Below are 27,991 nucleotides of genomic sequence, written 5' to 3' on the forward strand. Positions count from 1 at the left end.
AACAGATCAAAACACTGACAGAATCCATGGATGACAAGCTTTTGAGTGTCCTTGCAAAGAAAGGTGGCTATATTGGTCGCTGATTTGTTTTTGAATGTCAGAAATGTATATTTGTGAATGTGGAGATGTTATATTGGTTTCACTGGTAAAAATAAATAATTGAAATGGGTATATATTTGTTTTTTGTTAAGTTGCCTAATAATTATGCACAGTAATAGTCACCTGCACACACAGATACCCCCCTAAGATAGCTAAAAATAAAAACAAACTAAAAACTACTTCCAAAAACATTCAGCTTTGATATGAGTTTTTTTGGGTTCACTGAGAACATGGTTGTTCAATAAAATTATTCCTCAAAAATTCAACTTGCCTAATAATTCTGCACTCCCTGTACATATCTAAAAAAAGTCATTTTCCATAATTTCATTTAAAAAAAGCTAAATCTCCACATACACATTACATATAAAGTGTTTTGTATTTTGCTTTATTACTCATGAAATGATCCTTCATGACATTTTTGAGATGCAATCATGTGTTCATGTATTCATAACACCAAGGCACTTCATGACCAAGTCATTTTGTTTATTCCAAAGAATAATTATAAATAGTGCATTCAATAGCTTGTGGAAAGCAAACTTCAGTTTTGTTCCTTCAGTTTCTCACCAATATGTTTTGCATAGCTGAAAATAAAACTTTCATAAATACAGCATAAACAGTGTGCTATAAACAGATGAAGCATGTGACTGTCTTATTTACCACAGGAAAACCCCAGAATTTTTAAAAAAAATTTCATCTTATGCTTAAATTCAACCTTCAGCTAATGTGACAAACAAAAAAACATCACTGGTGTCAAAATAAATACTGAAAATATATTATTGTAGCATTTTCTACAAATATTAAAAATAATAGGTACATTAATAAATATTATTCAATTTTCACAATGGTCGGAAAATGTTTGCAAGAAAAAAAAAAGCATTTATGGCAAAAAGGATTTTTACACACAGAAACTGAATGCTTTTAGGACACATTGTTTTTAGTCAGCATGTAGGCCGTGCAGAACTGGAAAAGAAGTCTGCAATCAAAGTCTTCTGGAGGGATGTACCAACACACAAACGCACGCACGCACACACACACACACACACACACAAACACACACCCACACAAGCACGAACACCCACTCTTGCACATTCACACCAGGTCTCCAGGTCACAGAACTTTCACACCAGATATATACATACAAATGAGCAAAAACAACTTCCTGAGTTCAAGACCTCACATCCTCCTCTGACCAATCTGAGGGCAAGAGACAGTAGCAGCAGGGGTCGTATTCTAGAAGCATCTGAATCCCAAGCAGGTGGTGGGAGACAGGTTCCACTCCCAGGGTATACAGACTGCAGTACTGAAGCCTGCGGAAGAGTGAGGTGTGTGTGTGTGTGTGTGTGTGAGTGAGTGTGAGATCAGTTGGCGTATTGTGCGTAAAAGGCCACTTTGACCCGCTCAATCTGATGGCAGAGTTTGATGGCAGGACCCAGCTTGAGATCCATACACTCCTGTACTGTGGGCAGAGTCAGCAACAGCAAAGCCTGACCATCAATATCCTGTGGAAAAGTGAGAGGGTGAGTGGGGGATGGGGGAGGAAGTGGAGGCAGAATCACAAATTTAGAATATCTGTAATTCTCCCCTAACCACTAACCACGAGTGCCTATCATGACTACCAACATTCGTCTGTAACTGGTTTGCATCATTTTTTTATTTTCTCATTTAGTCTTTTTTCTGTTCATGCTCAATCCAATGTTTTTAGCGCTCTGTAAGGTACATTAATCTGTTAGCATTATATCAGTCAATTTAATGTATTTTACATAAAAACTATGTTTCTGAGGCCAATAATGAAATTCTTCCATGTAAGAACCTTATCATCAGCAAGATTCTGAAAATGCATAGTAATTTGATCACTACGTTTTCCAAAAAAAAACCCATTATTTGTTCAGTGTGAATTTGCTGTAGACAACAGCATGATTCACAAATGTCTCTAAATCTAAGTAATAAACCTAATTTTTACTAATTGCTAAAACAATGTTGACAAACACAATAAAACATTTTTTAGCAGCCATCTTACTTATTTCTAGACAGTTATATTGTTCAATGTCATTTTAGTAAAGTTTTTATATTGAAAAAATGTATTTTAATTATTCTTTAACTTTTTTCCTTTTCATTTAGAGAAGTAGGGTGTGTCTGGGACAGACCTGTTCCAGGAATATTTTCGATAGGGCGGCGCAGTCCGTGGATTTGATGAAGTCGACCACGTCTGAAACTGTCCACTCCAGTGGATTTGTCTCCAGCACCAGACCCTCCTCTTCTTCACAAGGGCCCACCTAAGTCAAACATAAGAAAAAAAACGATTTTACCTTTTATTCAAAAACACACACAGACACAATACTAACTTACATCAGGGTATACTTATATATACCCTTATTACCATATTAAAAAGCGCTTTCATACATATACTATCACGTTTGTCTAATATCTTGAATTACATTATTTATAAATGCATAATATCCTATTTAGCATGAAACTGGCAGTGTGTGTGTCTGTCACCTCTGTGTGTGGCCGTTTGGCTGGGGGATATTTGGTGTTTTCGTTGTAGGATAGTGAACGCGTGGATCTCCTGCGGACTGGCCGGTCCAGTGGAGGCCCAAGATAGGTGTCCCTGCGCTGATTTACAGCTCGCCGTGGCCTGCCCCTGGAAGAAACCACTATATGGTCGTCCCGCGGCTCTGAACTCGAGTCTTCCTCGGTGATGGACTGGTCTTCAGCGTCATCATCATCACTGTCCTGAGAAGGTAAGAACCGGGGAGGACAGGTGAGTTTAGTGTGTGTGTGTGTGTGTGTGTGTGTGTGTGTGTGTGTGTGTGTGTGTGTGTGTGCGTGCGTGTGATCTTTTGTGACACGGGGAACGGTGAGGAGAGGACACCTGTGAAGAGCCAGCCGCTGTGTAGTCCACTGTAGATGATCTGCGCTTTTTCTGGACAAAGATGGACTTGCGTTTCTTCCTCCTTCGGGCTGGCTTAGTCATCTCATTTTCCAGAGTGCTCTCGCCCAGACTTGGCCGCCCCACCTTCTTCTTTTTCCCATAATAATACGCTGTCAAGTCAACACACACACACACACACACACACACACACACACACACAGAAAACACAGAATATTAAGGCATAGTAAATAACATTGCATAAATGTACATTATTTTAGTATGATTTTAGCATCATTTAAAATGGATCATACTTCACATGATTGCATTTGACATATATAGAAATATATACTTATAGTTCATATACATACATCAAAATAATAAATTCATAAATTTAGAGACATTTCTGAGAGAATTAAATTATTATTGTAACGTTGAAAAATGAATAAATACAAAGTTTTACTTTTACAAAGCTAAGTTACATTTTTGTTTAGCTGCATTTAGTTTTCACACCTTGCTTATGGAACACTAATAATTAAAAAAATATGCTGAAATGGCCACACTCAGTCCGTTACTCACTGTATTTGGTCTTGGTCTGAACAGAACAGTTCAAAGAGCATTCGTCTGTCACCAGGTTTGGGCTAAACAGGTTGGGGCAGCACTGCAGCTTCATACACACTTTCTTGCAGAAGTCTGGCACCTGGTCAGACACCCGAACAATCTTGATGGTGGACCGGTAACTTTTCCCTTTATACCTAGATGATGCGATTGAATATATTTGAAATGGTATTAAAGCAGAAGACTACACTTATCCACCAGAAAAACACCTATTGCATTACTAACAGTTAGGAAACATGACATTTCCCTAGAAGTTCAGAGTTATACAAGTGTTCCCGAAAGCAGGAATGATGCAAGATTAAGGATTTATTATACATACAGCACAGCACAAAAAATTTGCCTCAAGCTTTTCAATGAATGCTCTCAGACATATCAGCACTTAGTAATATAAACTATATTACACATACCCGCTGAACAAACCCATACACACACAGTTCTTTAAGGCTCAGATGTCACGAATGAATTTTTTTATGAAAGTATAAGCTCACACAGTAAGAAATAAATAGCTGTAAACAGACGTTTAAAACTATTAAGAAAAGCATGCAAAAGAGGAACAATAAAAACCCACATGTTATGAGTCAATGGGTTGCATTTTCCCATATGTCATACACCCAGGTGACACATTCTCTACACTCATTGTCCACAGGTTAGTATCAGCAAACATTTTAAATGGGAAATAAACCGTATGAAGAAAATCAACAAGTTATTAATGCAATATAATTCATATATTTATTAATCAGAATGGCTGAATCAGATTTTTGATTAAACTCAAATGTTCAACTTTTGTTTGCTATTGTTTGTTACATAACCTTACGTGTGTTATTTGGTAGCCCTGTCTTCAGTTTTGTTCTATAATGTAAAAAAAGGACTCATAAAGGAGTGGGTCCTTGTGTGCAGAAAGGGTCAAGTATGGGGGGTGTCAACTGTAGGGCCGGTCAAAGACCATTGAGACATACTGTATGTGATTATGGGTCATATAAGAAATCAATGTTGTTGTTGTGGTTATATGTCAAAACGTTTGAGCGGTAGTGTATTTGTAGTGTTGTTGGAAACAGTGGAGCATACTTGGCTTTGAGGGTCTCCTCTTGAAAGTCCCACTGTGGATCTTCCAACATCTGTAGCTCCCGGAGCACCCTGCCCGGTTTGTACGCTGCATTTATCACCATGCTCAGAACCTGCCAGCACAAGCACTTCCAGGTCACAAAAAAGAGCACTTCCTCTCCAGACCAAAACAGAGTGACCTCTCAAACCCCAGATGTCTTACTAACGCTTTTAAAGTGTTAAAAACAGTTCATATACCCTGAATCAAACATCAAATCTGGATAAAACTGAACTTCCCGATGTGCGATGTGTTTAGTGTAGATCTTGTAGATCTTCACAAAGTGGATCACTCTTCTTGTAATGTGGTATATTCAAGCAGCAAGTAATCAGTACTTAAATACATTTTATTGTTTAGTGCATAAACATTTAGATTTCCGAGTAATATTTCTGAAGGTGCTATAGACATGCAATTCTGACCTGTGAAAGTGAAAGTGAAGTGATTGTCAATGACAAAACGTGTCCTCTGCTTTTAACAGTCACCCATGAAATGCGCCCGGGGAGCAGAGTTTGGGGAAGGTGCTGTGCTCAGTGGCATCTCTGGAAATGTTTTGAGCAGTGGGCAAAGTGTGTGTGTGTGTGTGTGTGTGTGTGTGTTTGTGTACTTTCTCTCTCTCCCAACCTCTTTCAAGACAAGGGTGCATTTCCCTGGTCCCACCGCTTGAGGTAGCTCAGCAATACGGCCCTTGTTGAGGTATGGCCCGGAGAAACATCTGTGGTTCACAAAGATCTGGGAGCAGCAGTATTTCCCATTGGCTGAGCCTACAAAAACACACAGCGATCAGAGAACAAAGTCAGACATAAACAAAAGGCAAAGAGACAACAGGATTTATTCGAGGTGTTCTGCACAGACTTCAGAGTCACTCGGAGAAGGTCTGCTGATGTAGAATGGTTGTGAATAACAGGAAGCTCAGACGGTCTTTAAATAACATCATACGAGTCCACCACAAAAACCACCGAAAAAAAACACACAAATACCAACAGGTCCCCTGTGCCTGATGATGCATAATCTGTTTGCACATTACACACTGCACTTGTCTATCCGCATAATATATTATATTGCTGCTTTACCTGTGTCCAGAGTAACAGGCTGACAGAGGATCACAGGAGCTGTTTCTACAGGCGGAGGGGGAGTCAACCTGAAAACATCAGTTAATGTGGTTAAAAGTGAAAGATGGAAGCAATGAAATAACTACTTTTCCCAAAAACCCAGGTCTTTTCATAATAAAGCATCGCTTTTCTCCCCATCTCTTGCAATTTTGTTAATAATAATAAAATGTTAATAAACTTATACCCAATCGTCTGTGGACAGTGTCATGTCAAGCATTTAAAATGTATTTTTAAGGCCATATTGGACAATGGGACATTTATAGTGTTTCCCACCATCAGCTTTACTGAAGTCCCATTCTGCTCTTTTACTGCTTTCTGAAGCCAAGTTATATCAACTTATGTCTGTGCTGTGCTGAAATCGACTGTTACATCTAGATTTTGCAGTGTTCCTTTTGTCTTTCGGTTTTAAAAAATGTAATGTTTGGTTGAAACCCCAGTTTAAATTCTGTCTTCATTATTTGTTCAGCATCGATAACAAAGCAAAAAAAAGTCAGGCCTCTCAAAAAGAAGTGGTACCAGGACAAAAGCAACAACCAGTAACATTTGTACAAGCTTTTAAAAGCTCAGTTTCATTCTTGCCTATTTAAAGTATAAAGCAAATGGGAGAGATGGTGGTTCTTGGGAGAATTTCTGAAATAAAAAAAAACATTTTTTTTTGGTGTGAGAGATTTCAGATTTACACCACAATTACCTTGGCTGATGTTAAAGCTGTGTCTGTCATTACTAGTTAAAATCCTGTATAGTTAAATGTAATATTTCAAAATAATTTTAGTAGAAAAAAAGGATTTCTATAATGTTATAAGAGGCTATGTACAGATTTGCCAATAACAAAATATTTTCTGACGAAAACAGCAAGATGTTATGTTAAGAAATGATAGTGTATATTTATCTTAATTTACACAATGGCCATTAAAACAAAACAGTGCTCATAAATACAATACCCAGGCTACAGAATATTATATATATTATTATTATTTTAATTCATGAGCATTCTGACATGTCTGGATTGTCTTGTTTGAGTTAGGTGTTGCTGATGCGGTTTATTATCATTCACCAGACAGGGTGCACAAAAATAATTTTACATTACCTATTAGATATTATAATATATCAAATGTTCATGTGACAATAATAATAATGTTACTGTAGTGGTTATGGTCAGATTTTTCTGTCCTTTCTTCCATCTGCAGTACACTACTGAAAGCAGCTCTGGTGACACGTACTGTTTTTCTGGTTGGACCACGGCTACCTTCCTCTGACTCTGACCTGCAACAGAATTCAAATCAGACATGAGACAAAGGGCCAGAGAGTGAGAACTCTGCGTCATGCTGAGGAAAGCTGAGACATGTATTGGATGAAACGGCAAATGCCACACACTGAGTGTGTACGCACAGACAGGTTTGACTGGCGGCGTGAGCGGGTATCCATTAGCTTCGCACCAGCCCACTGGAAAGATGTCCATGGACTCCGAGTCAACAATGCACTCTGGAACAGGTTTGGTCAAACCTGAGGAGTTACAGGGCGGAGTTTATAATCAATTTGAACGGACGTGTGTCTGTATGCTCTGCTCATGTGGAGAGGGTCACATGTCTACCTTCCAATCTGAGCCACAGCAGACGACCCTTGACCTGAGTGATGCATGCGACGCAAAGCTCTGAGGGCCGCCACGGGTTCACCGCTTCCAGCCACATGTCCTTACAGAAGCCTTGCGTCTGTGTTGTCTGAAAACAAATGAATGAAGAAATTTAACTGAGAAATTAAATCCACAATTGCATTTTTCAGCAAAATATTCACATTATAAACACACACGCAGACACACTCAGTAAAGAACCTAACCCACACACTCACAGGCACCCAGCGAGCAACAGTTTACAAAATGGGCCCATTCAGTCACCACACAGCACAGCTCTCTCTTCTTCTCTCCCTCTCTCTTGAATAAGACATGTGATCGAGAGAGAGAGGGAGAAAGAGAGAACACAAGGCTATATTCAGACAGCCGGGGTGTAAAGGTCATCTCAATGGCCACCATTACAGCTCTCAAAATGTTGCAGGCCGGCTGGGATAACAGTGTTTTTGAATTGGTTACCCTCAGGGGAACAAATAAAGATGTGCGCTGTGGCCGTACAGGCAAACAAGAGTCTTACATCGGGAAAGCAGGAATCCGGAGCTGCCTCCGTCCCGCTCTGCTTCAGGTAATCTGCCCAGTCAAAGTCCTGGCTGAGGAAACCTGCAGGACAGACCTAATTCTCATTGAAAATTGACAACAAAAGGTGTAATAGGGTCTGGAACCAAAACCAGTTGGTTTTCTGTCTTGCAGAACCATTTTATCATATCAAACTGTGACCAAAAAGAAAAAAAATGAATACGTGAAAGCATTTAAAGTCCATGAAAAGCAGTAAAATCCCATAAATATTTTGATAAAAAAATTTCATTACAATGGGGGTGTGTCTGTCGAAAATGTGTCTCTGTCTGGATCATTCACTCTACCTAAAAATTCCCAAAACAAGAAAACTGTATGTGTGTGTATGTCTGTCTGTCTATCTATATCTATCTATCTTTAGACACACACACACACACACACACACACATATATATAGTACAGGCCAAAAGTTTGGACACACTTTCTGATTCAATGTGTTTTCTTTATTTTCATGACCATTTACGTTGGTAGATTCTCACTGAAGGCATCAAAACTATGAGTTATGTAGATGTGGAGTTATGTACTTAACAAAAAAAGGTGAAATAAGTGAAAACATGTTTTATATTCTAGTTTCTTCAAAATAGCCGCCCTTTGCTCTGATTACTGCTTTGCTCACGCTCGGCATTCTCTCGATGAGCTTTAAGAGGTCGTCACCTGAAATGGTTCTCCAACAGTCTTGAAGGAGTTCCCAGAGGTGTTTAGCACCTTTTGGGGTCCAGCTCACCCCAAACCATCTGGATTGGGTTCAGGTCCGGTGACTGTGGAGGCCAGGTCTCCATTTTTTACAAAAGTACAAAACTTTGTTTTTCAAAACTATGAATGTGTTCATTTTGATGCCTTCAGTGAGAATCTACCAATGTAAATGGTCATGAAAATAAAGAAAACACATTGAATGAGAAGGTGTGTCCAAACTTTTGGCCTGTACTGTATGCAGACGTGGACAAACATAATATCATAATTGATTGCTTGGTGATGTCTTTGTTATTGTGGGCCAAGCGTTGCATATCGTATTCTGAAGTGATTCCCACCATCTCTTCTCACAAAGAAAACTTAAAGAGCCACTTAAACCTTTGTCAGCCCATCTCAAACCTTCACCTTAATTCCTGACCTAATCCTAATCTGATTCTTAATCCCTCATCCTGCTGTAGTCCATTTCAGATCTGATGACACTGCAAGAGGGTGTAACATCACAGACTCACCCCGTGGCTGTTCTAGCCCCACCCCATTCTTCAAACACCACTGGACCGGTAGGATGCCCAGCGATTCAGCGTGACGGACCACCGAGCAGGGCGGCCCTTCAGCAGTCAGGTCATCCAATGTGACCTGGAAATAATATTCACTGTAGACCTACAAAAGGGACAGTGAGAAGGGGGCAAATGATGGCTGGGTGTATGTAAATAAAGACATATTAAACACACAAATCATGAAGTCACTTACTTTAGACACAGAGACGGGACAGATTTGCAGAGGTTCCCCCTGAGACACCATTTCAAGCTTCATTCCAACTTTGAATGAGTGCTTACGCAGGTCAGCGTGATCCTACCAAAAACCAACGAACGTATTCACACACACACACGTGAGGACACACCCCTAAACAGTTTTAGCTTGATCAGCCTGTTCCACCACACTTCAATAACCACTCCTTTTATGATGACCACATTGGTCTATGTGGAGAGGGAAACGGAGAAGGTGGGACCGGGAAAGAAGCAGACACCAAGGAGGAAGGTCGCAAAGAGGCAGGGTGAGAAAAGATATAGGCAACAGTCACACTGCAGGCAAAAGTGCTTCAAATCAAAATAATTATTATTTTTTTTACTAAATAATCCTATAATCCTGACTGTCTAACTGTCCTGACTCCCATTGTCCACCACATAGTGTTCACTGTAGCTAAACATCTCTGCGTGGATGTTTCATTGCTTTCACACAGCCAGAAAGGTCAACAGCTGAAAATAATTCACAGAAAAGCACCCCGCCAACTGCGACAGTGGACTTCTTTAGCAGATATTCATAGTAGTTGTAGGACGCCTGCAACCATGATTATGCAGCTCACACCAGCAACTATGATCAGCTTTGAGAGGCCGAGTCTCCTGCTTGTGGCTATTCTAATGCATCCTTTCTTTTTTTTATCTACTGAGCAACGGTTGCCATAACTTAAACTGTCATGTGAAAAAGTAGATAGTGTCAGAGACCCAAATAGGATTTTTGTGACTTTTACAGCATAGGAAAGACATAGGTACTATATATACTTTAATAAATAGCATCTTCTGAGACTGATGCACAACTGTGGTTATTTAAAAACCTTACATGTAGCCCTGGGCATAATTAATGCTGTTGTAAGTTCAGAATTTATCTAATTGTGTTTTATGTTCTCAATTTCTCTAATGCATAATTTGAAGTGTGTCCATTTTTTATTGTATTGTTTGGTTAACGTGAGTTTGTCGTCACTGGGACTGCGCTCGGGGAAACACGGGACAAAAACCATTTTGGGAGAAGGAAAAAGAGGGAATAGTACGAAGAGCCGTGGGTTGTCGAAAAGAGAGCGGCGCGATGCACCAGAGGAAGAAATCGGAAATTCCGTTCGCCGTTTCGCTGCACCAGCACTGAGAACCGGGAGAGTTCAAGCTCACCGGGAGGTCAGGGGGTGACTACAGCGAGACACCGACGTCCTTCCCTTCCCCCCCCCCCATTTTGCTCACTGGACTGAAGTGGCCATTTGGTTTGTGGCCTCGCTGCACACAAGCTACGACTCGGGCCTGAAAATTTAGATTTACGTGTGCACGGAAAGTGTGTGCACGGTGCGCTTTACAGTAACAAAGGAAAATTGCAAGATGCTAACGGACTGTAACATTTTTTGTGTGTATTTAGTCCAGTAGTGAAGTGAAGGGGGGTTTTGTTCATGCATATGGTAAAGTTACGTTACATTTGCAAGCTGTTGCGGTAAAGGGGTTTGAGTGGAACATTTATCGCGGCCTGTGATGAATTAGTCTCATCATTGTTCTTGGCTGTACAATTACAGTCGTGGCCCGAATTAGCGGCACCCCTGGAAAAGCCTGTTTTTTTATGTTTTGTGTAAAACTATTTAAAATTTGGCTTTTTTTCTCTGGTTTTTGCGTCGTTCCAATGTACATAAAGGAAATAAACATTTGTATCTGCAACAATGTTCTGGGAGGAATGGTCATTTTCTGGGGTTCCAGGGGTTCCGATAATTTTGGTTATGACTTTTAAATGAGCACAGGGCGCCACTAATGAGAGCGATTTGAATAGGCTTACCAGCCATCAAGGCAAAAGGGGCGCTCCACACATATAATTCCAAAACTTCAAACTGAAAAGTGTCTGTACAGCGAATAATTGAATTCCTCATACCTTAAAGACTTCCAGTGGGAGGGGCCTCTGCATTGACTCTGCCCTCACTGTGTCTAAGGCATCCTGCCATTCATGGTCACTTTTCAGGTCCCTGAGCTCTACAGAGATTAAAAAAATTAATTTCACCATATTACATAATATTCATATCTTAACCATTCACTTATATAACACTAGTTACATCTTTAATTCCCTTGGATTCAACTCAAGAGTCTTGCTCAAGGACCCTAATAAGTAGGGAATTGAACCTGTGCCTTCGTAGTCACCTACCACCTTTTAGATGTACACATGCATCTTGGGTAAATATGTATTTTTGTCCTCTTTGTTATTGGGGATGACCATTTACGGCATTCCTATTCCTATGACTGCTAAATGAAAATGTAATAAAATAGAAATACAAAATATATAAATCCAACATTTCTTTTTCACAAAGTGTAACATTGAGCAACTCCCGTGGCCAAGTAAATGTTTCAGTGTTCTAGGCACCGGTGTTTACCGGTTAGTGGATGCACTTCAAGATTAATCTTTAAAATGTCACATTATTCTGTACTGGTATAATGTGCCAAGCCCCACCCCCTCACCCGTGGTTGGCTGTAACGTAAGGTTGTTCTCCAGGGCCCACCCAACTGGGCGGAGCCTTGTATCCAGGTAGAAGAGCCAAATGTTATGTGATTGGTCATCCAGGCCCGCGTAACGCAGGCAGAGGCGTCCGCCGATGTTCTGGAGAACTTGGACAGGCCAGTACTGGTCTGGCTCAGAATCGCTCTGCAGCTCCAACACACAGCCTTTGACGATCAGATCCACTGTGTTCTTGCCACGCATTGGCTGAGGGTGGACAATGAAACCAAATTCATGCAAAGCACACATTTCATAGCTATGAATAACATCTGGATTGTGTAAATATGCCTCTGTAACAAAACCACATTTGCAAACATTAATTTTCTCTTGTCTGTGGGGGCATAAATACACTCACACACATTTAGAAACTGTGAATTTAACATGTCAACTTTCCATTTTAACATTTAATCCCAGGCAAAAATGATAATGAATTATCAAAAAAAGACATCCAAATGTTGCCAGGGAGATTCAGCAATTGAGGTAAAGCAACTGTTCCAACACAGGAAGATGCCTTGATTGGTTGATTACCCCAGTTCTTGAGCGGAGAGGTCAGACTCATTACTGAATTCACCCCTGAATAACAGAGTCTATATGAAAGATTACAGTAAAATTGAACGTCTTTTCTTTCTCCTACCCCCTCCAGGAGATTGGCGGGCGCTGTTCGGGAACCTGTCAGATCCTGAATCAGGAACTCGGTCCAGTCGCTATGCTTCTCCTTAATGGCTGAAGAGACAGAGAAAGTGAGAGATGGGGGTGAAATGATGCATGCAGACACTTCCTTCAGACATTTATCAGTTGTTTCTACTTAATGCAGAAAAAAGGCATTTTAACATGCAGCATAAAGCATAAAGGCATGCAAAAAAAAAACAAAACAAAAAAAAAAAACAGTAAAAACACATACACACACATATTATGTGAGTCAGTATGGCTCACGGCACTTCAGATTTCTTGGTAAAATACACAGAACTCTTCAAGCCTCTTCAAGACTTTCCTAATATAACCTCATTGCTTTAACACAGAATTCTCTGTTATCTCCCTCCTTTTCCTCTCCCTTCACCGACTGCTGGCTGAAAACGGTCTCTGTTGATCACATGTGGTCAAAAATAGACCCCCCCCCCCCATCCCCCAGGATTATTCAGCACTGCTTTTAAATGTGTACTGATAAAACAGACAGACTGATGTTGGTTGAATGGTCTAAGAGAAACCTGCAGATTTCAATATTACTTTTGAATTATTACCACTGTTCCGCTCACAACGATGGTAACCATTGGGTTTATGTGCTCCCTCACCGGTCTCATATCGAAAGGAGTTGGGCCTCTGTACCCAAGTTTGAACCCGAGTTAATCAGAAGGTCACAAATCGCAGCTTCTAGTTTCTATGCAGTGGGGCTGCAACATGCACGCATGCAATTGTCACACTGCAAAAGGGTGCAAGGCTCATTATTTTATTAAATCTTGATTAAGTTTAGGCAATTAACAGGCTATTTAAGCTATTAGTCACATTTTTTTTAGTTTAATGCATCACAATCAAACACTTTGCCTAACTGGCTTTGCTTCTTCATCTAAAAAATGTGTTAAAAAGAGTCACGAATGACAGAAATCTGTTACCAGATTTGAGTCACTTACGATCCGTACATCCATACAAAGTCTCGCAATTCACATGCCATTCATTCAGCGTGAGGTGATTTAAACTTACATTTACAGCATTTATCAGACGCCCTTATCCAGAGCGACATACAATCAGTAGTTACAGGGACAGTCCCCCCCTGGGGACACTCAGGGTTAAGTGTCTTGCTCAGGAACACAATGGTAGTAAGTGGGCTTTGAACCTGCGACTTTGTGGTCTTCTGGTTCAGAGGTGAGTGTGTTACCTCGCCGGGCTACTGCCACCCAGGTAGGTGATGCTTCCACGGCAACTTGTGTGGATAATTGAGGAGGGTATGAAAGCAGGGCGGGACTCTTGGCTGCTGGTTCGAAAGCGTTTCGGCACGTGGAATCAGCGTAGGCCAGGGGTCAGACCATCTGATTTAGCCTCTGCTAATCTCTTAGAGGTTCGCTGTCCTTACGCAAGAGATTTGTATCCGTTGTGTAATTTCGGATGCACGTGTGAATGAGAACGGCATTGGGGGGGAAGAGTGGGGATGGGGGGGTTTAAAAAATTGAATTCATTTCTGTGTCAGATGCAAGTTTTAACTGCAGTCGTTATACCTGGCCTGGATCGCTAAAAATACGTGAGGCGGTTCATATTCTGGAGAATTTTCTCGTTTCAGCTACTGACGTTTCATGCTTAGTTTATGTTTTATTTATTTATGCACATTTCCCCACATTGCATGTTCCCGCTCCTCTCCAAGAAGCGAATGTCCAATATGTAAATGCGAGTGTAAACTGCGGTTAAATATTATTATTATACGACCTTCACCCACACAGAAAGACAGAAAACAGACGTGGCGTTTATCTCCTTGCTAACGCTAATCTGCTGCTCGGCTGCGTGCGCCGTTAGCGAGGCAGCGGCGAGTGTAATGTGATGCGAATTAAATTCATGTTAGCAGTTAGTCAAATCACCAAAGCGTTCGCAATTTATACTGTAAATATGTAAGAGTGTGTGTCTTTGTGTGTCTTTGTGTGTGTGATTAATTCCAGTGTATTTTGAAAAAGCTGCGGATAAACACAATCTTGGAAGACAAATGTTAGCAGCTGACAGGAAGACAGAAAATGTGGAACACAAAGTGAGTGAGAGAGAGAGAGAGAACAGGGAGAGAGAGAGAGAAACAGGGAGGAAGAGAGACAGGGAGGAATGGAGAGAGAGAGACAGGGAGAGAGACAGGGAGGAAGAGAGAGAAAGAGAGAGAGAGACAGGGAGGGAGAGAGAGAAAGAGAGAGAGAGAGACAGGAGGAATGGAGAGAGAGACAGGGAGGAAGAGAGAGAAAGAGAGAGTAATAAGTAGGATGGAGATAACATAGATTGAATTTAAATGAAGATAGATAAAGAGAGAGAGACAGTATTGGAGGAAGAGAGAGAAATAGAGAGAACAGGAGAAGAGACATGTATGAAGAGAGAAAAGAGAGAAGACATTTATGAATAGACACATGGAGATATAGACATGAGAAGTGATAATATAATAAATAGAATAACATGGAGAATATAGAGACATTTAGGAATGTATTAATAATCCATGTAGACAGAAATAAATAGAGAAATATTATATACATTATTCGGGAGTAATAGATACATTTAGACACATGTCTAGTTATTACTAAGACAATGTATACATGGATGATGGGAAGAGAAGAAAGAGTACTATTAGAAGTATAGAGAGACGGGAGAGAGAACGGATCATTTATTTTTCTTTTTATTCCTCTATTATCTATATACAGTTCTTCATTCTTCTATGCCTTTTCTTCTTTTTTAATATATATAACTATTCTATCCCTTTCTTATATATATATACATTTTATTTATTTCTCTACCTTTCTCCTTTTTAATTATTCTATAACAGGGAGAGACAGTTATAATTTATTAAGAGAGGAAAGCGAGAGACATTTTTAAGAGATAAAATATAGAGAGAGACATTATAAGGAGGAAGAGAGACAGGGAGAGAGAGAGACAGATACAGGGAGGGGGTTAGGGGGGCAGAAGGAACACATTTTAGATTCTAATGAGTCTGGTGATTTAAATGCAGTGTAAACTGTAAAACATCTCAACAAAAGAAAAGGCTCAGAGGGACCACAGCCAAGCCTGTGCAAGCGCGCACACACACACACACACACACACACACACACACACACAGACACACACAAACTCCTCCACCCCTCTCAGTTTGTGTGTAAATAATTATGAGTTATTTTTTATCTCCTACATGCTTGAAGCAGCTTAGCCTTGGAGGCAAAGCAGAACATAATAACTGCATAATTTATACTATATGCACACACAACACAAACACACACACACACACAAAAAAAAAAAACACACTCAGAAAAAAGAAAAGCATCAGAGAGGGAGTCTCCCATGGAAAAAAAATGATGCCCAATAATCAATCCTTGTATAAAAGGCAGGACAGATTCAGTGTATTATTTTAAAAATGCCTTCAAGAAATTACTTAAAGACTACATACAAACACACACACACACACACACACACACACACACACACAATACTTCACATTTAACAGCACTTAGCAGACACTCTTGTCCAGAGTGACATACATCAGTGCTTTGTAGTCCATATCTGATCTTCATACCTATAACTACACTTAACAACTGCTGTTCAGCTGAGACTACCAGCTAAGTTACACACCATCACAACCTCTATTAAAGTGCAAATAACCTTATATTTATGTCAAAAGAGTTTTCTTTTAGCAGCGATTTCTCTTTTGTCCAGGACTTTAACTGGTAATGGGACTACAGGGAGGCTTGAGCTTGGCGAGTTTCAGACTCATTTGGGTATCAAATCAGACACCCTGCATGCTGCTAGGGTGCAGCTCAACAACCTCCAGAAACCCGAACCACAGGAACCCAAAAGTCTCTGTACAGAACAAGATACAGAAATATCGAAACACACACAACATGCATACATTTTAGGAAAATGTATGTGATTATAGACTCAATGATCTATGCAAATATTCTTCAATCCACAATTGGGAAATAACAAATCTGCATTCACACACCCACTCACACACACACACACACACACACACACACACACACACACACACACACACACACCAGTACCATAGAGACCAGCTGAACAACGGAAACCTTCCTCAGCACACAGGAATGGCGCACATTTTCATTACACAACCATTTACCTTCCCAAAACCGGGATTTCTGCCGTGTGTGTGTCTAGACAGAACAATAGAAAAATGGAAGTGATTCCATTAAAAAAAGAAGAAATATTTTTATTAAACAATACACTGGAGGGGATCGCTACACTACTGGCACTTTTGATATTTTATGGGGAAATAAATTAATAGTTTTCCCATCGATCACTTCATTTAAACAGTCCCCAGAGAGCTACCTTTTCAAAGTAGTTTCTTGTATCTCAACTTGCCTTGTGCTTTGGGTAAAGCATCTTTTTAAAAAGCTACATGAATTTAAACAAATTGGGACAGATTGTCAGTATACTAAATGATGAAGTTTGAGGCCATATGTAGAACCTGGCTGTTTGCTCAGTACCTCTACAAGAGTCTGAAAGTCACATTCTGCTAATAAATAATAATAATAATAATAAAAATAATATTAACAATAAAAATATCCATAGTCTGCCCAGCCCTATAAAATGTACTGTTATTATTGTTGTTATTACTAATGATAAAAATGTCTATTTTCCATTTTCTGTTGCACTGTGGGTGTACAAGTCAAATCAAAAGTCTGGAGGACTGCAGCAGATTTACATGCATTTCTGTTAATCTATCTGTGAATTTTACAGATTAATAATAATGTTCTATGGCATTATTGCCATAAAAAAAAGAGAGAAGCACTCCCAAAGTTTAGAGCTTTTTGGGGTGCAGATTGATTCTCATATCAAAAATGTTAATTTCCACACTATTTTTGGGATCAATTTGTACCAGCTGTTTATTTAATGAATTCATAGTCAAGTTGCTTTGATAGAAAATGTAACTGCACAAATGTTTGTTTCTGATGCATGAGGCATGTCCATTTTTTCTTTTTTTTTGTTTTTAATGGTTATTGTTTTTTGCAATACAAGCCCATGCTTTACTTTGTAATTGGCCTGGTTTTGGATAGAATACAACCAATATAAAATGCTCATGTCAAATAAATTCAAAACCTAAAACAGACACTTCATTAGTAATAAGGAATGAAGATGTTCCAACAGTCATGGGGACAAAAATGGCAAAAGTGGATCATGGTCTTTAAATGACAGCCTCAGTGTGTGTGTGTGTGTGTGTGTGTGTGTGTGTGTGAGATGGGGGTTGTTCAGGTCCCGCACAGGTATTCAGAGCGCTCAGGTGCACTAAGCTGGGGTGCGCAACCCAACGCTAATCCCTCTAAGCGCGGCTTTGCCCTGTGAGGCTGCCCCTTCACTACAGGAGCCTGTGGCTGTTGCCATGCCAACCATCCCAGCGCAGCCTAATTTCTTGGTTAGACACAAGCCTGTGCAGGCAGACACACACACAATGTGTACTGTGTGAAACAGTGTTAGTGAGGCCATGGGGGTGTGTGTGTGTGATTGGCTGGGGATGCTTTGCCTAATGAGAGCGTCGGCTCGGGCCAAACCAAATGAACATTCAGCAAAAACCAGAGCGCATGAAATATTCCACTCTGCTACATGAAGACGACTTGCTTTTAGTAATGAGCAGCATCGCGACATCAAGCCTGGCACGGCATTGAAACTTCAAATATAAAATCCTTTTATCACACATTTTCCTGGGCCATTAAAATCTCGAATTGCTACTCCTGACCAGATACGTCCAGAAACTCAAGGACCCTGTTTTTCCACTACTTATGCAGTTTATTTCGATGAAGAGATCTTCTCTAGAAGCACAACACACAAATAAACAAAAGACTTGTCCCATGATATTACTGTATAATATTTAAAGGGACCCATTTCTCAGGAGCTTTGTTACAGACGGTAAATATTTGGACCAGCCGTTCCTCCCCAGCGATGCTTTTCTATGACTGACTATATTAAAATAATAGACCACATCCTCTGCTATAAAGGCAGGCCCACAGAGGAGGCGCATTGACTTGCACAACTAGCAATGTGTGTGTGTGTGTGTGTGTGTACTGCGAACAAAAACCACCAAAACCAGCTCACCATAGACAAAGCCATAGGACCAAATGGAACAGGGAAGACCTGCATGCACGCAGGCGCACACACACACACACACACACACACACACACACACACACACAGACTTGCACCAACGGCCCCAGACTCTGTAAACATGCATGCATGCGCACAAGCTGACAGATAAATATCTGCGAAACAAGCATGCAGGAAAACGCGCACAGACACACCGCAGGTTCCCCTGCGTTCAAGGACCAGCAACGACGGGAAGGAAAAGCAGGGGTACAGAGGAGTGGAGAAGTTGAGGAGCAGGCGTGCGGAGATAAAACAGAGGCGGGGGTCTGGGCTATGGCTCATCAGCTTGCTGGAGGGAGGCAGGCAGGCAGGCAGGCAGGCAGGAAGGGGGTTAGTCAGAGTCTCTGCTTACCTTTTCTTAGGTAAACGTCATCTGAGAAACAAACAGACAAGAGATACACGTGACCAAGAGGTGCACACTCACTCACACACACACACACACACGCTCGCTCGCTCGCTCGACACATGCACGTCTTTCATAATAAAGACAACTGGCTGGAATCGTTCGATCCCCCCCCCCAGCCTTTTGAACCGGTCAGAGGTACCAGAGGCCGGTATCATCCGTGAGAACAGCATTTCCGGAGCGAGGCCGCCTTGCAGCAACGTTCCGTGGTGGGAGTCAGTGGTCGGGATGAAGTGTGCCCTCCGCGCCAGACGTGCGTTCGGCTCCTCCGCTGAATGAAAATCACCGACGCGGCGGGAGAATATATAACAGGGGATGACGCCGGCAAAAACGATCTATCCCGATTTTCATCATAAAGACGGGGAAAATTCCTGAGTAGGATAGTGGTTCATTTACACCGTGAATAAATGCGATTCTGCTGGCGGAACGCGAGGTGACCGGACCAATGTGACCACTGACTCAGGCCGCCCACCGGTTCATTAGTCAGGACAGGATGAGCGGCCGCGCCGCCATATTTGGATGTTTACTTTATGATTTATTTAGGGGCCATGTAATGTCTTGTTTTCGGTAAATGGATTCGTGAACACAGCAATCACATGTGCACCGCCATGCCTGCCTCCGTCTCCTGCAGCATGTTCATTTCAACATTTACATTTACAGCGTTTATCAGACGCCCTTATCCAGAGCGACTTACAATCAGTAGTTACAGGGACAGTCTCCCCCTGGAGACACTCAGGGTTAAGTGTCTGGCTCAGGGACACAATGGAAGTAAGTGGGATTTGAACCTGGGTCTTCTGGTTCATAGGAGAGTGTGTTACCCACTAGGCTACTACCACCTCATTACCACCATACACATGCTCGAATTCATAAAACATAAACATTAAATGACAAATGTGATCTTGGTTCATATTACTATTTTTTAAATAGTTTTATTCATACTATAATTACTGTGATATTTTGTTACTATTAAATGTTTTAAACAGTGTATTTCTTGTATATACCATATATATTAAATGCTTAATGCATGGAATAAATTCTTTTCAGCTTTCACATCTGAAATTTACCACATACTCATTCCAGCCAGTCAATAATGATGTTTATAACAGGACAGACAAATAATGAAACTAAATCACCCAACCTGTCACATTCCTGACAAACGTGACATCAAGGTCATTACATCACCCCTGCCCCCAATATCATTATCATATTCCTTTTAAATGTATACTAGGCCACTTTATTAATACACACACACACACACACACACACACACACACACACACACACACACAAAAACAGATGGAGACAGAATGGAGCCGCTATGATGTGGCTCTATTTCCACGAATCTGCAATACAGATCTCATCGTGGCGTGTGTTTGAGTGATTTTAGGGTCTGACGCTGCAGACTATAGAATGTAAAATGTAGCATTGTATTTGTCCGTTTAATAATTAATGAAGTATTTTGTATGCCCTATTCTTTTTCTCTCACACGCTTTTTCTCATAACACCAAGGTCTGTGGACCACCTATAACATGACATCACGCAACGCCACATCTGAAGCACCAAAACCATATTCTCAATGGCTAAAAGCACAGAAACATTTGCTGTTTTCTTGTGTCAGATAAGTGTTGGTCAAAGGGGATATTGATTTGCCATGTAATAAAACTTCCTTTTACAGCGTACAGATCATCTCACAGTGCTTCTCACACAAACAGCAGATAGAGCACATAATCAATATGTTTGAATATCTACATCCATACAGATATCTATTTAACAGAATCAATATTCAAAAGTAAATTTTATAGCATTAATTGCTTTTTCAATTGTCCACACAACGATCATAAAAAATCCCTGTGGTACTGTAATCCTACATGCACGCAGTAAACTGAGGGAAAAAATTCATCGCCACCGTGTAGCAAATCCATAATCATGAACTTTTACGAGTATTTGAGGATATTTATGGCCATATTTAGCACGTCTAAATCACAACGTGGAATATGCGCGTTGTACAGAGTGCGGAAAGTTTAGACAGTAACGTGATGCGGGGAGCGGGGCAGATTGCTGCTTACCTTCTGGGGGCATCAGGACTCGGTTATTCTGGGCACACCACCCCACCGGGTGCAGGTCTGCCGCCATCACGTCGCACCAGAAATCGGCCTTGCGGTCGTCCCCGTAGCCGCTGTACCGCAGCAGCAGCAGCTGGCCGCACGTGGTTATGATGGTCGCCACCCAGTAGGTGTCGGGGCTGCTCTTGTTGGCCACCTCCAGTTTCATCCCAGGCTGGAAGCTGCTCTGCAGACTCAGCTCCACCTGAGGCGACCGACCAGAGAGCCTCAGTCAAAGCCAAAAAAAAAAAAAAAAAAAAGTTGGGCCGCTCAAATGTTTTTTTTTTTTTTTTCATGATCAGGTGACTCGTGTCTGAAGGTCACAGCCGGTGACATCACCGGCGCAATTATGGCCGGGTGCGCGGCATGTGTTTGGGTGTGACGACTGCACGCCTGCATTGTGCTTGCTGAAGCCCTCAGCGACTCACGTGTTTGAATGACGTGTGAGGAGCGGCGGTGGCGCCGTTCTCCTCCAGGAACTCCTCCCAGTTAAAGCCCATATCTTCCTCGCCGGACTCAGCTTCTGGACGAGTGCGGGAGAGGTGGAGAGAGAGAGAGAGAGAAAGAAAATGCATGAGGAACAGATTTGAGGAGATGAAAGAATGACTGGATCGTTGGTAACGATCAGCATAAAAACGCCCGCAATAGAAAAATAACCAGCAGCTCAGCGGCGGTCTGGTGAATACAGAATCCCAACAGAGCCAGAACCCGGGTTTTCTTGCGTAATTGACTGTTTTAATTGACCAGGGCAGGAAATCACCACAGACTGAACTGCCTGAATGCTAATTCACACAGTCCCAAAGCGAATCAACATTATTTCAGAAACAACACCCCTTTCACTTTTTGTTATTTGAGTTTTAACTACTTGATTTAGCAAAGCGGGGTGACGTATAGGCTGCCGCCTGTGTTGTGGATGCTTTAGCATTTAGTTTTCCTAGTATTATTACATAAAGAGAACAGGCATGTCATGTGAATGGATGCAATTATTATAACATACTTAGTATAACATAATTAGTATAACATACTGACTGAAATACAAGTGAAAATTGTGATTGTAAAAGTACATTTATTTTATTTATTCATTTCTGTGGTTGGCAGAACCTTATTCTAAGAAAGGCGGGTCAGAAGAAAGCTCATATTAAAAGTTTAACTTACAAGTTCATAATTCCAATAATAATTGCGTTTAGTTTTGGATTTATGTGTTTCATAACTAGTTAATAAAATAATTTTGTTAGCATATTAAATACAACAAAATAACATTTACCATAATCATTTTTAAATGTTCTATGGTAGCTCTGTGAAATATTTCGCTGTGCGTGATGAAAGTGAATATTAAAATCAGATGGAAATCAAGTGTTCAGTGACTGACGTGGCTGCCATGGCTCGCTAAAATGTCTACATATTTAATATTAATTTTAGCATTGTGAAACATGCACAAAGCAAATATGGAACGCATCGCACACACAAAGCAAAACTACTGTAAAAGTGAAGACAAGTCGTGTTTTTCCACTGCTTACTGTGTAAGCCGCCATATTAGGACAATGCCATAATATGCCGAAGTCTGGGTTATTCTCAATTTAAAGAGTAGAAAATCCATTTTATGAGATCATCAGGAATTACAACATGCCGGTTCATCATTCTTTCAAATAGTGGCCCATTTTGTAGCGGCTTTCGTTTATTATGGTATGTTCATACTTACTTTTGTGCAGCGTATTGATTTGATTTGTTTTAGCCACTGCGCCCATTTGCCTCAAATGGCTGGCATATACAAATGTTGTGGTAGCCTAGTGGGCAACACCCTATGATCCAGACGACCACAAAGTCCCAGGTTCAGACCTAACTCACTACCATTGTGTCCCTGAGCAAGACACTTAACCCTCAGGGCGGATAAATATCATAAATACCATAAATATCATCCTCTAGAACCCTCCTGGTTATAAAATGTGGTGATCTGCTCAGTCATATACTCACATTAACACACACACACACACACACACACAATATAATGTGGCTGATTGTGCATGTTCACTTGAGAGACCTTCAAAACTTGCAACGGCTTCATACATACTTCAACTGAACGTGAAAGCCACTCTCTCGAATTCTCCAACCTCCTTCTCTCTGCAGTAGTTGTTTTCACTGGGGGGACAGTTACACGCTGCTTCCAGATGTGAATATTCACCCTCGTCGATAGACAATCTAACCTTCCCTTTCGTTTCTCACAAGCATTTTTATTCAAGAGGTGATTTATGCTTCCTTCTTCCACATACACCAGATTCATTTTCTCGTCTCTGCTATGAAGGACTGTGGCTCTTGGTGTCCCTTCTTTTGACTGGACATGATCTGGAGGACAGCCTGTTCTGGGCAGATTGTTCCACCTTCGTATTGACGGACCTCTCTGACCCTCAGGATACCGATATATCCCAAGTTCAAGGTCCTGACTTCTTACTGACTTGAACGTTCGTGATTGTCATAGAGCAGAATTCCCATCAACTAACTGGGGAAGACCAGCATTCGCATGCTGAAATCATAAAAAAAAAAAAAAACCCAGCGACGTGATCGTCTGCTTAGTGGTGATGAATAATGACACATCACACCTTGCGTATGATAAAAAAACTAGGCAGAAGCGCCACTAGAACTCCAAGGGAATTAATAGTCTCTGACAACTCTATGCATACTAATTGCGAATCCCTCTCAGACACACACACACACACACACACACACAACAAACAGTCAAAAGCAGAACGTCCTGTCATTTAGAAACCAGCAAACTTCCATGATGGCATGATGAGAAGACATTCAAGACAATTTCTTATTCAAACACACACACACACACACACACACACACAAGTTAAATCTAAAAACCAACAGAATTTTCTTAGTAATCACCACTTGCAGTTCATCTCTTATCAGTGCAACAATCACTTCCTTTTTTCTCTCATTTTCACTTAGCGGAGAGTCATCTGAGGCCATGTGCACAGCAACACACACACACACACACACACACACACACACACACACACACACACACACACACACTTCTGCACTGGAATTTTAATGACATAACAAAGCATTTTCCAGGAACGTGAAACTGAATAAAAACTATGAATCTCTGAAGAATGCGAGTAAAATCTCGAACTCACCAGAATGGTGCTGCTCTGCCATCCCATTGGCCGGGCTGAAGCTCCTCCCCCCCGACGATGTCATATGCCGTTCTTGCATGAGACAGGGACTCCGCTGCTTGTGTCCTGGATGGACTTCACTGTGCGCCCTTCAGTCGAACGCTTTACGAGAAAGGGTCAAATGTCCAATCCACTTAATTGCACGTCAATTAAGCACCCGTTAAAATGCACGGCATCTGCTGTCGCCATTCGCATCTTTCCCGCTAAGACAATTGAGGCAATAAAAATTCCATAACGATATATCTATCAAAAGGAGCGAGAAATGCTGCCATTCTAGTAGAGCCTGTTCCCATGGAGCTACAGTAGTCTCATGTTAACACTTACGCCTCTCGGTGTAAGCGAGCATGGAAAACACTTAACATGGTCCGCTCGCCCCGCCTCTCCGTTGATCCCGCCCCCCCCATCCCTCGCTTTGTGCTGTGGACGCAGCACAGATTGGGTTTAGGGATTATTCCGATACCAGCCCCGAGCTGAGCCCAGAACAAAGCCCAGGATTTCCTCAGGCTGCAAAATTGATTGGCTCCCATTAAGTCAAAGGCGCCAGCCGCCCTCCTCCGCCCTCCGCCCTCCTCCGGCCGCGACCCTTCAACTTTATTATTATTATTTTTTTTAAAAAACGGGGAATTCGAGAGGCTCTGCCGCGTCCCATAATCCACGCCAATCTAATCCTGCGCACAGATTATGTGTAACAAAAGTGCAGCACGCCCCGGACACAACCCGGCCGGGGTTACGTGACCCGATGGTGACACTTCGTTCGTTTTTTGCCCTGACGTCAGCCTCAAATGCCAGAGGTGTGTTTTTGGTGACCGAGAAGTTCCGATCGGCCCCTGGGCATTAAAACAGACCAAATCTAGGTTCTTTTCCTTCAATGGGTCTCAAATACAAGGATCGTTTCTAATCGACGTGCACTAATTGGCCGGTGCAAAATGAATTTTAACGAGAAAACTGTATAATAAATCAACCGTGAGTTGGTTCGTTCGTCACTAAAACCGCACGAACCGCGACTTTCCACCGATTCAGCACGACACGTCCGACACACGATGCCACCGACCCGAGGACAACCGATCCGCGGCTCCGCCGGCCGATCGCGTTACGCCCGAAACGGATCCACGCCCCCCCCCCACGGCGACTGACCTTGACGGGAAAGGCGCGACGCGGCCCACGAGCGGGCTGACGAGGGTCCGATTCACCGCCCGAACCCGCACCCAGCGCCCCGGACTGGCCCAGAAAAGCCCGCGCGTGACGGGCCTTCCAGAACCGGGCTTAGATGCCCGCAGGTGTACAGTAAATATTATTATTGGGGTTTTTTTTTTAATACCTGAAAAATAAATTATTTATTCAAGATACGAAAAAAAAAAAAGCGTTTTAAAAGCGAAAGAGGAACTGCCGTGTGTGTGTGTGTGTCCGCCGCTTCTGTACTTTGCACACACACACACACACACACGAACACACACTCGCCGCGCTTTGTAGCGGAAAAAAACGCGGCCGCCGCCGCCCCGCTCCCGCGGCGGATCTGATTAAGTGCGGCGGACCGGCCGCCGCCGAACGAGACCGGACCGGAGCCGCCAGGCCGCGCCGTTCGGTTTTTTCCGCCTTCAAAGATTGTGGCGCCGCAGTTTTTTTTTTTTTTTCTCCTTCTCCTCCTTCTCGTCGCCCTCCGCGCACCTTCACCGCCATGTTGAGAGCGGCCGCCGTTCCAAAAAAAAAAAAAAGAAGAAGAATAAAGCGCACCGACACCGTCCCGGTTCTTCCGAGAGAAATAAAAATAAAACTTACGTCGGGAGACGCCTGTCACGCTCCGATAAAAAGCCGAACGTTGCGTTTCAGAAGCCGAATGCGTCGCGGCGCCGTGGGTTGTGTCGCGGGCGTGTGCGTTATTTTCCGTATTTTTGGTAAAAAAATATCGCGACAGAAAGACGGAACCGAAACCGCCGCGGACGCGCGCGTCGGGACGCGACAACGCGCGCCGCCCGCGGACACTTTTCTTTTTTTATTATTATCTTTTTTTGTTTTATCATTTTTTTTTTTAAACCGGCCGCCCGCGGAAAAGATTTCCCACCACGTCCGATTCCACCGAGCGCTTCGACATTTAACCCCGGACGGAGGGTCCTCGGCTCCATTCCGAAACGGCGACCGACGCCGCGGCGACGCCGCGGCGACGCCACGCGCACAAACTTCAAGAAGCCCCCCGTCCCCGTCGCGCCCCCCCCGCCGACACACACGCGTCGTGGGTCCTTACCGTAATAAAGTTATTCTTCTTCTTATTAATCTTAATTCTTATTATCGCTCACGTGATTAGCGTCGCTCGGCTTGCCGCGGCTCCGGCCCCGCGAGTCCCTTCGCGACGTGCCTCTCGCCGCCGCTCGGCCGAATCCTCGTTCCAATATGGCATCCTACATCTGCGCATGTCTTAAAAAAAAAATAATAATAAAAAAAAATAAAAACCTTCCGATTATTTTCCAGCCCAACTCCTTCGTAGACCTTTATAGCGGTTGGAAAATCAAAATAAAAATAAAAAAAAATAGTCGGGGCCCAATTATAAATAGAGCGCTGACGCCACTCCCGCCCCCCACACGCGCAGCATCGTGGAAACGCCCCCCACCCCCCCACGCGTCGTCTCGCAATAACAGAACGTTAGTTAAGATCGTCTTTAAAGTGTCGGGCCGAAGGTCCCGGCAAAGTTCTGGCGAATCGCCGCCTCCTCCCCCGCGGTTAATCCATCACTTCCCCCAAACAACCAACTCACTCGTTCGTTCGACTCGTTCGTTCGACTCGTGGTTGTGTTAAAGCGCTCGGGTCTGCGTTTGGACGCGGCTCTGGACTTTTTTTTGAAGGGCGTTATCGATTGGGGCGTTCGACCCGCACGAACCGCGGGTTCAACGTCCAACGGGATTACGCGCCGCTGCGCACATACGCTCGGGAGCGGACGCCGATGGCGGGGGGAGGCCGCCCGAACACCGGCCCGTACTTTGCGATCCGTGGCTGTTGCTCTGCATAAAGCGCACTGTCACTGTCGGGGGGGGGGGGAGAAAAAGCGCAAAAAGCAGGCGTGTCGCAAACGAATTCGCTGCCCGGTCGTGCGACTGTCCGACGCTGGTCAGACGCGTCCTTGGGCCGAGGCTGCCGCCTAGCGGCGCTCCGCGGTACTGCAGCTACCTGTCTGGACCGCGACAAGCGCCTCTGGGCTTGTTTTTTCGCCTCAACCAAAAAAAAAAAAAAAAGAATAAAAAATAGAAACTCTCATATCTCGGTTGCGCTTTATTGAGATTTTGTTTTTTGGTTGCATGATGTCGCTCGCCCTTTAAATTAGCCGCCGTACCGTGTTTTACTTTGGCATCTTTGGAAATTGCTAAATAAAGAAACGGACTCCACCGCTGACGAAGTATTTCCCGCAATACAAAAAAAAAGGGGAGGGGGCTGGTTTATTTTGGGCTGTTTACTTCTTCCAGAGCCGCGGCTTCTCTCGCGAGAAGTGCCCATCGTTCGTACGACAAAAATTGTCGTCGGAAAAAAAAA

General features: G+C 42.6%; 1 protein-coding gene across 4 annotated transcripts; it reads right to left on the bottom strand.

The window, feature by feature from the left end:
- Positions 1 to 561: 561 nt before the first annotated feature.
- Positions 562 to 26,921, bottom strand: sfmbt2 (Scm like with four mbt domains 2). Of its 4 annotated transcripts, none has more exons than XM_028954630.1 (22): positions 26,767 to 26,921; positions 24,437 to 24,577; positions 21,725 to 21,819; positions 21,261 to 21,501; positions 19,144 to 19,164; positions 12,604 to 12,692; positions 11,933 to 12,176; positions 11,355 to 11,452; positions 9,429 to 9,530; positions 9,191 to 9,338; positions 7,936 to 8,018; positions 7,386 to 7,512; positions 7,184 to 7,297; positions 7,015 to 7,057; positions 5,756 to 5,823; positions 5,307 to 5,446; positions 4,652 to 4,761; positions 3,548 to 3,723; positions 2,972 to 3,141; positions 2,596 to 2,832; positions 2,244 to 2,372; positions 562 to 1,598 (listed from the first exon to the last, which is right to left on the bottom strand). In XM_028954630.1, exons 2-22 carry the CDS (start codon positions 24,513 to 24,515, stop codon positions 1,458 to 1,460), a joined length of 2,655 nt encoding a protein of 884 aa, XP_028810463.1. In that variant the 5' UTR covers positions 24,516 to 24,577; positions 26,767 to 26,921; the 3' UTR covers positions 562 to 1,457. The 4 variants fall into 4 exon arrangements, with proteins under 4 accessions (XP_028810463.1, XP_028810462.1, XP_028810465.1 ...); XM_028954629.1 differs by having other exon boundaries at positions 26,715 to 26,897; XM_028954632.1 differs by lacking the exon at positions 19,144 to 19,164 and having other exon boundaries at positions 26,715 to 26,898.
- Between the last annotated feature and the right edge of the window lie 1,070 nt (positions 26,922 to 27,991).

Source organism: Denticeps clupeoides, chromosome 15 (assembly GCF_900700375.1).
Source record: "Denticeps clupeoides chromosome 15, fDenClu1.1, whole genome shotgun sequence".
In the NCBI taxonomy this organism is placed as follows: domain Eukaryota; kingdom Metazoa; phylum Chordata; class Actinopteri; order Clupeiformes; family Denticipitidae; genus Denticeps; species Denticeps clupeoides.